General features: G+C 40.6%; 2 protein-coding genes across 3 annotated transcripts; both read right to left on the bottom strand.

Moving 5' to 3' along the window:
- Nucleotides 1-1,932: 1,932 nt before the first annotated feature.
- Nucleotides 1,933-12,108, bottom strand: slc45a4b (solute carrier family 45 member 4b). Of its 2 annotated transcripts, none has more exons than XM_058648481.1 (13): nucleotides 11,945-12,108; nucleotides 9,494-10,145; nucleotides 6,011-6,199; nucleotides 5,740-5,919; nucleotides 4,965-5,614; nucleotides 4,599-4,745; nucleotides 4,130-4,378; nucleotides 3,891-4,010; nucleotides 3,676-3,775; nucleotides 3,510-3,590; nucleotides 3,239-3,369; nucleotides 2,861-2,929; nucleotides 1,933-2,750 (listed from the first exon to the last, which is right to left on the bottom strand). In XM_058648481.1, the coding sequence occupies exons 2-13, from the start codon at nucleotides 9,714-9,716 to the stop codon at nucleotides 2,454-2,456; spliced, it is 2,436 nt and encodes an 811-aa protein (XP_058504464.1). In that variant the 5' UTR covers nucleotides 9,717-10,145; nucleotides 11,945-12,108; the 3' UTR covers nucleotides 1,933-2,453. The 2 variants fall into 2 exon arrangements, with proteins under 2 accessions (XP_058504464.1, XP_058504466.1); XM_058648483.1 differs by having other exon boundaries at nucleotides 4,599-4,742.
- A 1,070-nt stretch (nucleotides 12,109-13,178) lies between these two features.
- Nucleotides 13,179-15,930, bottom strand: gpr20 (G protein-coupled receptor 20). The gene is made up of 6 exons (XM_058647797.1): nucleotides 15,685-15,930; nucleotides 15,300-15,566; nucleotides 14,969-15,213; nucleotides 14,483-14,567; nucleotides 13,536-13,661; nucleotides 13,179-13,364 (listed from the first exon to the last, which is right to left on the bottom strand). The coding sequence occupies exons 1-6, from the start codon at nucleotides 15,901-15,903 to the stop codon at nucleotides 13,179-13,181; spliced, it is 1,128 nt and encodes a 375-aa protein (XP_058503780.1). The 5' UTR covers nucleotides 15,904-15,930.

The raw sequence follows: 15,930 nt of genomic DNA, 5'->3' as shown, positions 1-15,930 counted from the left end.
CTCTCAGTCACGGCAGAGAGCAGAATACGTGTATTATTTTCCCTTTCACCGTTTCCTCCTCTTTGAACAATCACTGAATAGTGGAGAACAGACTGAGAAGGCCCTGTGCTCGCTGATAAGGTCATAACACACGGAAAAGGGAATTTCAAGTTTGCAAACTGAATGTAGATCAGTCATTGGCCTTGCATAGAAGTTGTCCTCTCCACAATATGCAGCATTATTATTACAGACTATGTGACGTTAATCCTCCAAATTGTAACAAATAAAGCTCTCATCACTGAGCCTGAAGTTGCTCTGGGCATTTACACCAACTCTCATACTTAATTGTAGTCTGTAGTGTATTAGGTTTGAGAAAGTGAATATGTGTTTGTGCTAAAAATACAACGCTCCTCAGCAGACTCTTCTCTTCTCATTTATCCTCCCGGTACAGCAGGAGTTTCAAAGCTGTCAAGTGATCACAAAGGCACACCATGTGAAGTAAGGCTTTCAGTACAAAGCACAAATAAAAAGTCAAATCCTTATATCAGTGACAGAGCTGTTCTGTTCAGTTATACGACACATGTTCAGTGATCAACATAGGTTCATGATTGAACTCTCCCCCCCATTTTTGCTGTAATCAAAACATACAATACATTGCCACCCCTTGTATAAAGCCACCCTGAAATACAGTCTTTCTTAAAAGTCAAATCTGCGTTTCAAAGGCCACGATAAGCTTCCAATTACAGTGTAAAATAACTTACTGTAATGCAGAATCTGTCACCTGAGGTATCAAAGCTGCTGCTCCGCCTCTTCACTACATTATAAAACAATACTGTTTCTGTATCATGAAAGGTGTTTTAGTGTAATCTCTCTTTTTTTCAGTTGACAAATTATACAAAAGGCACACAACCTAACTATTTTACTGTTTTGCCTGTCAGCATCAGTGTGACAGTACTGATCAGAAGTCGGACAAAAAGTGCTCTGTGCTAACCAATTGTGTTTTTAAATAAAGGTTTGTGTTTCTTTAAGAAGTCTGAATTCTGTCTGACCAAAATAATTGTAAAAACGCTCACGTGAAGCTCACACCTGGTAACACATGCCTCGGGCGATCCAATCAAAAATGACAACTTGAAGTGGCATCAGAATGTGTCTCCACATTAATCTGGAGTGACCACTTGGATCTCAATGCACCACTCTGCATGTAAATAACGCTGGGCAAAAGAAAAGCAACAGCAAACATTGTGCTATAATTGTCTTCAATATCAATAAAACACAGGTTCATTATATAGTGATTGTGCAAACACACTACACACTTTGAGAACACACTCATCTTAAGAATATTACCAGAGTGCATCCATTTGTCTCACAAGCCAGTAGAGAATATACGGTATATAAATATATAATTATGTCTTTTAGTCACAACTTCTGTTACTTTTTAGTCACTGATCAGCTTTTTTCCACCCATTTTATAGCATCTTTGAATTCTGCTCATTATTTTTCGGCTGATTTATTTTAAGGATTTTATTTGTATATTTATTTCATTATTAAATATTTATTTATTTCTAGCCCTACCTCTGGTTTTTCCTAATTAGCAGACTTTTGAGGTTAGATTTCCTCAGCTCATTTTTTTCCCCACGTATGATCGAATTTGGCCTTAATGTTTAAAGTGTATATTATGAGGCGTGTGAATGGGAAATTAAGTTAAAAAAAAAAAAAAAATTAAAAGCACAATTATCTGTCACTCATAAATCAAACTTTCTTTGTCTGACATTTACGCTGATAATTATCGATAATAGCTGATTTGAAAATTGTGTATCATGATAAGGTTTTAGCCATAAATGCACTAACATCACTTGTGCTTGAAGAATTGTGTTCGTCAGTCCGACACATCACTGGTGGGGCTATCATCATGTTGAGTGCGCAAGTGAGAGACAAATCAACCAAAAACTCAGACAAGGGGAATAATATTTCTATGTTATTATAAACAGAATTTGACCATGAATATGAGGACTTTTCTCACACAATGTATGAGCCAGTCTATTTGACTGATGCCACAAGAAAACAAATCCAAGGTGTTAACAACCACATGACAGGTGTAATGGGTTAAACATCATCAATAAGTCCAACAGTAGCTCCTTGGTAAAAGACAGTCTTGTGGTTCTGTGTTTCAATGGTTCACTTATTTACTAATTTGTTTGTATTGGTGTTGAGGTAGTTAGTAACAGCATAGGTTTCTTGTGGTCAGTCCTCTTCTCCAAGAAGACCTCCATCCAAATCCCCACAACGCCCAACCATCTGCTCTTGTTTCATCATCTTTCCTCCTTCAGAAACGCTCAGATCATCAAATGCATAAAATAGATGATTTGAAATAATCCTCACACACTGTGGCTTGTGATTTGATGAGGATAAACCTTTATCCTGGATAAATTGTTAACAGCGTTTATCCTTTTCAACCTTCATTTCCATGTTCAAGGTTAGTGATTCTCCATCTTCTTCAACCCGTCTTTGTCTGTGAGGTCCAGTACAGCCTGGCTCTGATCACCGTTCCTTTCTCCCTTCTGGTCAGATTCTCCGCACAAAGCAACCAAACTCTGAGCCTCCTGCGGCTGTGGGTTGCTGGGCTCCACATCGGGATAAATGACAAGAAAACAGGCAGTAAGGAAGCCCAGGAAGGAGCCCCCAGAGGCCACTATAGGAATGACTCGCACGCTGCCAACTGCCTCCACCACAGCTCCCAGGGCTGATGCAACCAAAATCTGGCTTACATACACCTGGAAATAGGAGAAAATACTGTGAGAATCCATAATTACGTGAAATACAAAGACACTATTATCACACACTACAACAACAAGGACAGTTAGCATCAAAGGAGAATACTCACCTGGCAGGTTAAGATAGCACAGTCAATACCAAAACCTCTTCGAGTGTTTGCTGGACTGTGGTGAATGTACTGAGGATAAGAAAAAAAGAGGAGAGATTTGAACTTAATCTACAAATTATGGTCTCTTCAGGTCTATGGTTTTAGGTTTTCAGTAAGATAAAAGCATAAATTGACTGCTTTTAGAATGTTCTGGTGCTCGGGGCAAACATTCTGTTTTTATGGGAAATGATTTTTGTAACAACAGTGATATGAGAAAATGTCACAGGAGATGAGACGGAACAATTGGGACATTATCACATCAATGACTGGAACGTGCTAACACTTGGATGATCTTCTTATAAATCATGAAAAGACTGTGTGTAATCAGGAAGAACAAACCTCCTTGATTTCATGGTACTGCCCAAGTAATGCATAGGGACAGTAGGAGATACTCATGGAGATGATGCCCATTCCACTGATCATTACCATGGCAACATAAACATTAGGAAAGATTGCCATACTTGCAGTTCCTAAAATAAAGGAGTAAAAGGTGTAATTAATTTTAACTTTAAATTTCACTTCATCTACATATCAATTGAGACTATAATCCCAAATCTACTGACATAAATTTCACTGCTGGTAAGTGATCATGTCTTGTGCATTTACCCACCTACTGAAAACCCCAGAGTCCCCATGATGTAGATGACCTTAATGCTCAGATCGAAATTATCCAGGTACTTCTGGAGGATAGCTGGGTTCAGAGAAGGACCAGTTACTGAAGGCAGGTTTGGTAAGTTAAATTGTGTCAATCAACAGTTCTTTAAACAGTGTTTTACCAGAACAGAGAGCAGCAGTCGCAGCATAGACCACCAGTCCCCAGCAGCCCATCTGTACTCCTTTTTGGTAATTGTGTAGCTCTGTGGAATTGGCTGGTGCCTAAACAAAGACAATACGATTGCAGCAGTGGTACCGTGCATATGACAGAAAGACTGAATACTGATTATATGTGGCATATAGCATGCTGCTGTGTTTATGTTGCTGTGTTGTGTACCTTGGGGTCTCCCTCAAAAATGACTTGCCCCATAAAATCAGTGTAAAACACAGCTTCGGCAATAATGGAGAACCATGTGAAGAGGTGACACACACACAATCTCCACAGCTGCCTCGGCATCTACAAAGGACAAAAGACAGGAAATCAAGACTATCAAGTTGAAGAAACAGAAGTTACACAACAAAAATCTGCAACAGCAAACAAAAACAAAATAAACATGATTTTCAAATGTTCTTCACCTTCAACATGGACAACCACAGCAGTCGAACTGTTGTACCCCTGTCTGGTTCTTCATCACTGCTTGAGCCCTCAGATGAAAGACTGCTAGCTGACAGGTGGAGCTCTCGTTTGTCTGAGTGTTGCTGTAAGTCACTCAGATCATTCAGACTGCGGGAGGTAGTGATTGGCTGAGGGCTTGAAGGGATTGTCCGTCTCAGTCGATTGCGCTGTGATCCTACACGGCCATAGTATGAGAATGTAAAGGAAGGCTGGAGAAAGGGGGGAAAAAAAAACAATACATCAGCTTACTTCACATTTGCAAAATGCACCATGGTGGTCAGCAAATATGAATGACGAAAATAGAAAGCAAGGTTCACACAACAAGTTTTAGGTTTCAAAATGTGTCTTCTTTTAAGGATTAAATTTAAGGATTTAAATCACCATTACCAACCCTGAAAAGGCATTCAAAAATTAAAAATGCAGTTGTACTTGTCTGTAGAAACTGTGCCGGTGTTGCCGTGATGACCCTGTCGCACTCAAGGGGCGGTTCCCTGGCTTTAAAGAACCATGGCCTTTGGTTGGGCTGCTGTGGTCGGCGGACACGTGAGGGCCGACACCATTGGTAGACTTGATCTGCTGCGACAGGAGAGAGGCATAGAGACCACATGAGGCTACAGTGCGTAGCTGGAATACAGGAGACAGGTGGTCTATGTCGGAGCTTTCATACATTGCATTTTGTAAAACAAAGGAAAAATAATCACATATCAAATAATTTATTGATATTATCAGGCTATTAATTACTTCAAATTCTCAAAATAATGTTACACCAAAACAAATGTCTGTAGCTTATATCACCTGTCTCTGGTGTGAGTCCACTGAGCAAGGACGGTTCACTGGATGCTTAAGTACAGGACAAACTGGGTATGTTGGCTCTGAGACCACATCAGTAAGGGTAGGGGTTTTACCAGGAGAGGGTGAGGGCCCAATACAGTGGCCTGAAGGCTTAAAAGCATCTTCTAACTCTCCTTGTGTCTCTGGTAGAAAGGGATGCACCTCTGGCAAGAAATGTTGTGCATCTGGGTCAAGGTCAGGATCTAAGTCGATGGTGGCATCTGGCATGGCTAAGACTGAATCACTTTTACTTCTCACTCGGTCCACAGTAAGGAAATCCATTTCCATTTGCTCTGGATCTGCCTCGTTGTTGTCCTGGGTTGGGCCATGAGCAGAAGCATCCTCCTCTACAATCACATCAAGCACAGGTGGCATTTGGCCAACGGGCCTTAAAGACAACTGGCTGATAGACTCCCCACTTCCTGTGGCTTTAAGCTGGTTGGATGGCATAAACGGTTGCTCAGGTATACTGAACATGTGTAGTGTGACAGAGACAATCAAGAGGATGGCCGCAAACAGGAAAAGAACCTGCTCCTGTGATTTAAATGCCTGGCCCAGAGGTGTGCCAGTCCAGTCAAGGCCACCCAGCATGTAGCCCACTGCTCCTCCCAGTCCTGGTGTAATAACATGAAACAGATAACATGAAAATCAACACAAATATGAACAAACAAGAGTCAACATGCCTCGTATCTGAATGAATATGTGTGTATGTTTGTGTGTGTGTGCGTGAATGTGTTACCAGCAGAGAAGGCATGAATATTCAGGGCTATATCTTGCTCCTCAGTGTCGGCAACATCAAGAAGGTAAGCTCTGATTGGTCCTTCAGCAGCGTCAGCACAGAAGTCCAGCACTACTACACCTAATACGGTAAAAATAATGCCAATTGTCTGGTTGTTGGGGGTATCACCGATGGAGAGGCCTGAAGGAACACAATAAACATGACGCAGATGAGGTTAAACAGTAATTGTGTAAGCAGTGATTTTTAAAAAAAAAAAAGCCTCTACTCTCACCTATTAATGATCCATTTAAAAACAGTGTCAACCCCAGCAGTGTACCCACACACAAGGCCAGAACGAATGGTCGTCTTCTGCCCCAACGCAGAGTACATCGGTCACTGGCAGAGCCAATCAATGGTGTGAAGACGAGACCAAGAATTGGACTGAGGAACCAGGTTAAACTGTAATATTGCTCAGGAAGACCTAGAAACAAAATGATATTGAAAGACGTTAGAGGACACTTGCACTGTGACTTGATGTATTAGTTGTTTATAAATTGAAAAAGTAAGGTACAAATGTGTTGAAAGTTGAAATGCTTCAAACTGAAAGGACAATTCCTTTTATTTAGACACTATCAAAAACAAACTCTGTTGCCTCTTATAGTATTTCCCCCTTTGTGTTTAATTTACATCTGAGGCCAAAAGTATGGTCTCACACCATTTTTCCTTATAAACCCTATGACTTAGCTGGTGTTTTCAGGTAACGAGGTGACCTGTCACAACAGACAGCAGTATCTGCCAATCTGAGATCATCTCCAGTCGACTTAGTCATAAAAGCAAACTCAGACTTATCATGCACTGAATTCAGAAAACACTCACACATTTATAGCCAGCCAGTTAAACAGGTGGTAAAACTTGTAGGCAAGTTGTAAGTAAGTGAGAAAATACATTTAAGTAACTGCCATAGCTGTCAATACAGTAATATAATGAATTTAGTTTCAACTTGTTGAAACTGGTTCACACAGAAACAACTCTTTTGCCCATTATGCCTTGTTCTTATCCTGTTTTCCTTCCCTGTGCCTCTCCTCTACAATGAAGCAGTTTCATGAGTGGGTCCCATGGGTGGATTTGTTTCATGAAAACACCAACACACATCAAGAAATGCAGCAGCAAAAAAAGGCAGTAAAGAATAGGACTTGTTTTGCATTTGTTTAAACAAGACCTCCAGTGGGCAGCTATCACACACTTAGTAATGGTAAGATCTGTGTTGCAACAAGCTAAACACACATCCTGCTCAAGTTCGGTGTTGCAAAGGTTGAGTGCTTTGTAGTGGCTGAATGTCATGTCTGCTCACTGTTCAGAATGGACAGTCACTTCCATTGGTAGATTTTGCAGTATGAGAACTAGTTTCATTGCCAATAATCCATGTTTATGTTTTATCATCACATGGTCGCACAGTGCTAAAAAGAGCGCTGAAGAAGTCAAACTAAGTACAACCATTATCATGAATATTGTGGCCAAAGTTATGTTAATTTTTGTACTCATTTATGGACAAACAAGTTAACTTGGGTCTGATTGCTCTGCTCTCGTTTCATGTTTCTCATTCTCCTTTTGCTAATTATCAAGCAAAGGATCCACAAGTCTTCTTACCATCGTTGAAAAACACAGGCATATTCATTTTAAGTTCAGTCTGTCCAAGTCTGTTATATTTTTCCACCAGGTTTGCCTAAATGACAATCTAGTCACATATTACGCTTCGCTTAATTCCTCTAGAACTAGACACAGAAGTGGCATAGAAGTTCAGCAGAGGCCTTACTAAAGTGACAAACAACATTTGAACTTAGTCATTAGTTCCAAACAAGGCCAGCTGCACCTGAAGTACCACATTTTCAACTGCTCCAGCTTGTGGAATTCAGCATGACCAAACGTCTCTATGGTCTGCGTGTTCTAAGAGTGCAGAATGAAGCTCTAAACAAAATCTGGGCATTTGGATTTGAATAAGTTGGAGGTCCAACTTTTGGCTATAGCAGTTGCTTTGGAAAACTAAATATTTGGGTTTGTGTATCTTCAATTCTTGCTTTGACATGCTCCCAGATGCCCCAACATGCTCCCAACATGCTTGAAACTGTCAGTTTCCTGAGCTGCAATCCCCAACCGGGTCCAAAGTGTTCCCTCTTAAAAATGTTGCATGATGCCCGTTGGCTGTAAGTCTCAGGGGAGCTGATATGATGCCAATTCCTTTGAAGGCTATAAAGCACAGGATCATACTGACTGAGGAGTGACTGGTGCAAACTAACATGGGTGTAATCAATGATAAGTGCAACTGAACCACTAACATTGGTTGTCATTTATATGATTTCTGTATCAATATTGTACTGTCCATTAGCATTGCTGACATATTGTCCACAGTCTGAAAGAGATTCCAGTACTTTATGTTCAAGCTTGAAGTGCTCTAGGAAATTCACCAAAGTGCAGGTTGACATTGTTATTTGGCAAAGCATTTTTACTGAGTGTGTTTACAGTGTTGACCGTAGCCAAGTGAAGGTCATAAAACACAGTGTTAATGTTTCAACTGTTCAAACTAGACCTACTTCATTTAGGTTTTACATGTTAATGTTTTCAAAGGAGATGTTGTCACAAAACAATGAATACACAAAGGAAATAAATGTAAAACTTTTCCTTGCTGTTCCACTTATCTGTGATTGAGCCACCTGTGTGTACCTATCCTTATAGATCCATCTTTAATGAGAAATGTAATATGTTATATTAATACTAGCAGACTGCTTTAGATAAATAATCTAATGCTCCAATTGAGTCAACCATTCGTCACCCACAATACATGGAGTCATGTACAACATTTTTCAAACCTCTCACTGAGGGTCTCGACTTGACTGCTGGGCTCACAGGGCAAGAGCCCATTTCAGATACAGACACATCATAAAGAATAAATCACAACTGCAATCACATCTATTGCACAGTAGACAGTAGTGGTTCAGTATTGTCTGTGCAAGTACAACTGGGCATGTTCAAAAACACCCTGCAGTTGTTGTTTTTAATGGATAATCTTTCTTACAATAATGTGAACAGGAAGGAAAACAGTGAAACTGAAATGTGCTGTGTTGGACGTTCTTGCCATACCTAGAGGCTTTTGTTCCATTTTTGCTATGGTGGCAAACCTGACATCGAACTTCAAAGCCCAGTTGACTGTCAGGCACACAGGTTAGGTTACATGACACAGTGGTGCAGCCACAGAGATCAACATATCCGGCCTGGCAATGACAGTCAAGTTCCCCATCATTGTTATTTGTTGTCACCATTACCTAACTACTGTTGCAGCTGGAAATTACACTGGTAGACCTATTATAGATAACTATAGCACACTTTATTACATATCAAACCCATCTATTAAATAAAGAAAGTGCCCTACCAATAACAAGGGTAGGGCAACAAATAAAAATAAGCTACAGCTTTTATACATTATATGGCTACACTAATCAAAATATTATCGCACTGCTGTGTAACAGAACAATATACAGTAGGTTTAAAGTTCAGAGAACACAACACAAGTTGCTGTAATACAGGTTCTGTTAATGTCTGCATCCCATACTTATCACATACACTATTGTCACAAACTGTGCTCGAAAACGTTTAATAAGTGGAAATCAGAGTGCTTTCAGTGCTGCTGAACTTTCAACTGTAGATACGCAATCTACAACAAAACAAAAACTCTGGCTGAGCAACAGAAAAGCAAGAGTGTGACTGTGTAGGGTCTCCTCACCGATCCGCAGCAGCAATGGCGTCACCAGGGCAGTTTCCATGGCGTAGCAGAACTCACGTCCAAACATCACTGCTCCGTGCATTACCCAACGATGCAAGGGGATGTGCGGCACATCTCTGCCCTCCTCCATCTGCTTTTCATTCTCAAGCTCTTCTGCTTCTTCCACAGGTTTTCTCATCTCTGGGAGGTCAGAGCCTTCCCTCTCCTCTGCTTCTCCTTCCATTACAGTCTAGTTTAACTTGGATGGAACTATTTATGCTGCTGGATAAATCTATATGTATCACTTATTTGCACATTTGTCCTACTGTAAGTAATTATAATGTCAATTCCAAGATTTCCATCTTTATTTAACAAGAGCCCAGGACATCCACAAAGATAAAACAGTGCAGGTCAGTGCACTCTGGATTTAACGCCAGTTAATGTGATTGTCTCTATAATAATAAGATTAATGCGTCCAGAAATGTATATGGTAAAAATACATTCCCTCCATTATATCTTGAGACTATTAATGCTGATATCTGACCAGTGTGCACGACTCAATGGCTCAGCTGCACAGGAGTGGTGTTTCTCACTGTGGCTTGTACAAACCAGAATACAGGAAGAAGAGAGACAGACATTCTGTGTAGCTCCAGAGGTATGCAGAGGGGAGGAGCTGGGAAGAGATGTAAGGTGATATTTGTATTATAATTTCAGCAGCTCTGTTGTGATTCTTTTTGGTTCATAGTACAAGTATTGTATGATGCAATTCATGTTGTTTAAAGACTACAACACAATACAATTTACATAATTTACAAATCAAATGTTGACATCATTCTGACTGAATACAGGTCATTACCAAAAAACGGTGTTAACAGAAGAAACTTTTACTTTAAATGGCTTTTATCTGAAGTGCCTGTGAATGGCTTTTATCTGAGGTGACAGGAAGTTGTGTGCTCTGTTCTGGCATTAGCTTCATCCGAAATGAGTGTAACACAAGTAAATAAAGGCAGTTTGTTTATTTCTGTCTCTGTAAAACGGCAGCATACTGGCCAGTTCAAGTGTAATGTCATCAGTACGGACTCATTTTTAAAGATTTTACTACTTAATAAGCTCAGCTATAGAATAGGTCTGCTACTGTGACGTGTCAGAGGTCTTGTACTTAACACAAGACCAATAAGGTACATTTTTGTAAGTATGTGGTCATCGGCCAAATCCTCAAAGGTTCCCACGTGTAAAAATATCTCAGTGTAGTTCCCCTGATGGGAAACTAAACATTTTTTTTGATTGAGGAAAATGCTGCCCTTCTGGGAAGTACTGTACATTGGCAAAATGCCAATATGAAACTTATTCTATAGCACAGAGCTAACATTTTTCACAACAATTTATTGAGGGAATTGACTCATGATATGATTCATGTGACAAAATAAAGGAAAGGAACAACTGATCAAGCAGTTTTGCCACACCTGAATTATCTCATGAAGCTCTTTATATAAGCATTTTTCCTGATACAAGGAGAGTTACATCATCCATCACTAGGGATGGAACAAGATACAATACTATTACACATCTTAGCGTGCAATGTGTTATTTCTGGAAACAGTAGTTCATCTGTTTCCACTGTATCTTTTACATTTCTTGCCATTTTAAAGTGATTTATGATCTTGGTCGGGGTAATTGCAAACGCAACAGCTTCCTATGATAATAACTTTGACCTACAAAACTGCTACTTTATACCTGCATCAGATCAGAGTGTGTATGAGCATGATCAAACACAACCACATTAAGCAAGCGGCCCTGTTGCAACACAATAGCAGGGCTGTAAGGGCTTGTTGCACAAGTGCAAAACAGTTAAAACATGAATCACAAGACCACGGAGATGGACACAAACGCAGCATGCTACGGGGACGTGTTGGCAGTTTTGGTAAATGGGTGAAGTTTTTCTCTCTCGTTTTTATTTTGTGGTGAAAGTTGAGCGTCATCACCACATAAAGTGTAAGAGACGCGTGTGATGTCAGTCAATGTTCTGAGATGCGAGGTGTGTGGGGACTGTGCGTATATTTGAACATCTCTAAAATGCGTCTGTCTCTCACTATAACACACACACACACACACACACACACACACACACACACTCGCTCTCTCTGACAGACACACACACACACAAGAATGTTTGGGGGCGCTGGACCAGTCAGGACACGCTGTAGTGAGAGCTCTGAGCTTCAGCCCCGACAATGAATTACGGGATGTTATCAGTGGATATTGTAGTGAATACTGTACGACTGCGCACATGGCGACTGATAAGTTTGTTTACGACCGGTTCAATCAAACCGCCTGACTCTGCACGTAAAAACCTAACGGTCACCGTCACTGACTGAGGTTTGACTCGCGGCTAACAGTTTCTTGGCGAAGTGTGCTGGCTAACGTACTTTACAGTTTACGTTCAAAATGGAGAGACAGAAAAGGTGCAACGTACCTGAGAGTTTGTGCGTGTGGGGGTGAAGTGGAGCAACTTCCGCATTTTGTATAGTTTCTTCAACGCCGAGGCAAAAAAAAATGGTAACTCAATTTGAGTTAGCACCCGGGCTAACCTTTGCGGGCTAAATGAGTGACCATCTGGTTTACTACTCCCATCAGGCTCATTGGTTTCCACAGTAACAAAGCGGGGCGTGGTCAAAACCAACGTGTGTGACATGTGCAAGCTACTCACCTAAAGTGGGTGGAGAATTACAGTAATAATAGTGTGTATGAATCAATAAATCTCGCTGCTGCCACTAGTCCTACTAAAGGGAGTGATTGTAAAAATCCATAATTTTTCTAAATTCTGTGATAAAATAAATATTTATTTTACATTTTGATCAATATCAGACAAAGAAAGTCACTAAATCGATGCATACTAAGCACATAACAGCAGCACAGAACATGTTATCCAACTTTGTTTTAATGAAACCAGAGAAAGCACTGAAAGCTCCATCAAGGCTGCTCAGTTTTCTACAGTGTCAATTCACTCCCTTCTTGCATCTTGCACGATGCAAGAAGGGAGTGAATTGACACTGATAAAAAGAATCAAAATAACTATCTATGTGTGTCCACCAACACATCTAATCATCTATTTATTTATTTATAGCTCACAAACACACACACATGTGGCGTTCTTAGAGATAACAATATGATTCAGAGCATCAAACCCTGCTCTCAAACATTTACAGTTCAGCACAGTTTAACAGACTGATCACATTTTCACTGTTCTCTGTCAGTAATGAGCTCTGAAAAAGGGAGTGCAATGTTGCCCTCTGCTGCACAAATGTGGTCATCCCAAATGTTTTCTGACAGTCGTATGTGGCACTGGTCATTGTATGGTTAATAATACGATCATAATATGGTTTGTATTATGTTGAATTTTGAACAAGAGAAGTTTCTTTGACACTTGGTTTGATGATGAGTTGCAGACTCAATGTGTCTATTGTCAGTGTTGTAATCTCTTCACGAACCAGCTTTGCTGCAGCAGTTCTTATGCCACCTTTTATGTTTAGGTTGGTCCTTAATATGAAATTGCTGTGGACACATGTCATAAATCTGAGTTTTGCCATTTCACTCTCACTATCACTGGCCAGTATGTGCAGAGTCAGACACATATCAGCCACGTGTCCCCAGGTGAGTGTCTCTAAATCTCTAATTTTTAGTTTTCTCCACCCCATGTGAAAGGGGATTTACATCGTGTGGTTCTTCCCCAGTGTGTCCCTCTGTAATGGAGTGGGAAACTTGGTCATCATGATCACATTATTAGTGATGGCATTAGCCGTCGCTCCAGAGGCCTTGGAGCTGTGCTGCATGCTGACGATGTCACCGCTAGTATGTTCAGGGTCTGCACGATGGAAAAGATGCCTCATAGTGGCCTAGTTGGGGAAAAAATGGCAGTAAATCATCCAGTGAATCAATACATAAATTAATGAAAAAGTGCATGATGGGTGGCTGCAGGCAAGTATGGGTGGATTCGACTCTTCCATCAGGCGGTAAAGAAAAGTAAATTGAATGAAAAAAGATGAGATTAAGGAAAAGACTCTCACCTGGAAGTTATTTGTAACAAAGCAGTAGACGACAGGATCCATGCAGCTATTCAAACTGCTGAGAGTGACGGTTAAGTGGTACACAATAGCGTGATGAGGCATCTCTGGGTGGAAGTACACCACCACCTACACACAGTGATACACAGACACTTACACATTTATATTGGCTGAAATTGAGCATGCTGCCCATTAATATGTTTGTATTAGTTTATAATAAACTATATTATAAACTATATAAACTTTATTATAAAAAAAAATAGTTTGGTTTTAGTAGAAGACTTTTAAATGCACTTTAGGAAAGGGCCCTGCTTTATTTAGGCCGCCATGTTTGTGCTGCCATGTCACAGCTTGTGTCTCACATTTTGAAATGGAAGATTACAAAAAAGAACATCCTTACACAAATACGACTATAGTTATTTGACACGCTTAGGAAAGAGAGGGGTCCTCAGTATTTATACAGTCCACCATCATCAGATGAAATCTTTTATAAAGTACCTAAAAGGGATGCTTAAGTAAAAGTACAAGTATCTTACCAGTGACTCTTGTCACTTTTTATAATATTACTTAAGTAAAAGTATATGACATTTATTGTACTTAAGTATCAAAAGTAATTTTCTGACATAAAATGCATTTAAGTTTTAGAAGTAAAAGTATTACAAAAGTGGTGAGTAATGATAGAGCCATGGTAGCTCAGAGGTAGAGTTGTCTTTCAATTGGAAGGTTTTGGGTTAAATTCCTGGCTCTGCTCGTCTATATGAGAGGAAATGTAGTGGAGTAAAAGTAAAAGTTGCTAGAAATATAAATAACAAGGCAAAGTACAACTATGTGAATTTTGTACTTCAGTGCAGTAATGAAGTATTTGTACTTTACATTACAACACTGTTCAAATGTCACTAACTCTTACACACTGGACCCTTAAAAACATGAGGATTTTGCACTAGACTCACCTGTCTGATGTGGAAGGGTGTGAAACACACAGTGAAGATGATCAGCACTGTGGTCAGCAGCTGGACAGCCCTTCTTCTCCTTTCCCTGAGGAAACAATGCGATTTTATTTGCACAGCACATTTCACGCAGTGAGGCGATTCCAAAGTGCTTTATAGAAAACTGTTAAAACAGAGCAGAGATAACGCAGCGGGAAAAGTTGAAATGATTATAGGACATTGCATTTTAAAAGTTTCAACCAGTATTAAAACTGTTTAAAAGCAGAAAAGATGAAGCCATAAGAGGACATTGCATTACTCTCAAAAACACTTTAAGCAGACCTCTGGTTTTCTGGACGTCTGCTCCCAAGCATGAGGAGCATTAAATTAAAAGGCTGCTTCTTCATGCTTCATGTGACCAGAATGTTGGTCAAAACCAAAGAGTTTGATGGAAACAGTCTGGAAAGCACATGCCATTATTTTATCTTTGCCAGTGTAACAGTTTTTCACCTGCTCTGCTGCATCAGACTGCGGTCAGCCAAGGCCCACATTACCCTCAAGGTAAAGAACACAATGACAATGAGTGGCAGGAAAAACTCGGTGATGGTGAGGAAGAGAAGCTTTGACCCGCAGCAGCCCGTGTGCTGGAAAGCAGTGGAGAGGAAGGAATAGGTGACCACAATGGCAAACAGCCAGACCGAGACACACACACATTTGGCCACACTGCAGTTCCTCCAACGACGGGAAGCTTCAACCTGCAAGGACGTCACGTGACAGAAATGAGTCAGATGAGTTACAGAGAGACACTTAAAAGCATCACAGAGCAGGAACACAGACCCACCTGCACAATAGCAAGGTAGCGGTCGACACAGATGCAGGTCAGAAACAAAATGCTGCAGTACATGTTGACAAAGTAGCTGAAAATGTGCAGGTAGAAGCAGGTGAGACAAGCTCCTCCCCTGTAGTAGAGCAGGATGCGAGTCGGCAGCGAGAGATTCACCAAGAGGTCCGTCACTGCCAGGTTGATGGTGTAGATGACTGAGGTGGTCTTCTGCTTGGTGCGGAAACAGAAAACGTAAAGTGCGACGGTGTTGAGCACCATGCCCACCTGGAGAAGTGAGGGAGATATGAAGTGGGTGAAGATGACAGGTTGCACAGACTAGTTGTTTCGGTACAACGTTGTATAAAAAAAGTGTCAACACTCAACACCAAAATAAAGTTCCTACCAGGAATATGAGAGAGTTTATGACCATCAGTGCAATCCAGAGGCCGTAACAGTCGTTATAGAGTCCTTCATTCAAATGAGCCATTCTCTGAAAATATGCTTCCGTTCCACTTCTATTAGTGGAACTGGATATTACAGGCAGGATGGGGAATGAAGTATTGATATAAACCCAGGACCCAGTGTTGTTGGAGTCCATCATCACGGTGATATGTACGCACATAGGTGATAATGGGAAGGATAACGATGA

This window comes from Solea solea, chromosome 13 (genome assembly GCF_958295425.1).
Source record: "Solea solea chromosome 13, fSolSol10.1, whole genome shotgun sequence".
In the NCBI taxonomy this organism is placed as follows: Eukaryota; Metazoa; Chordata; class Actinopteri; order Pleuronectiformes; family Soleidae; genus Solea; species Solea solea.
The sequence above is the reverse complement of the archived record's forward strand: the minus strand, read 5'-3'. Positions and strand labels throughout refer to the sequence as shown.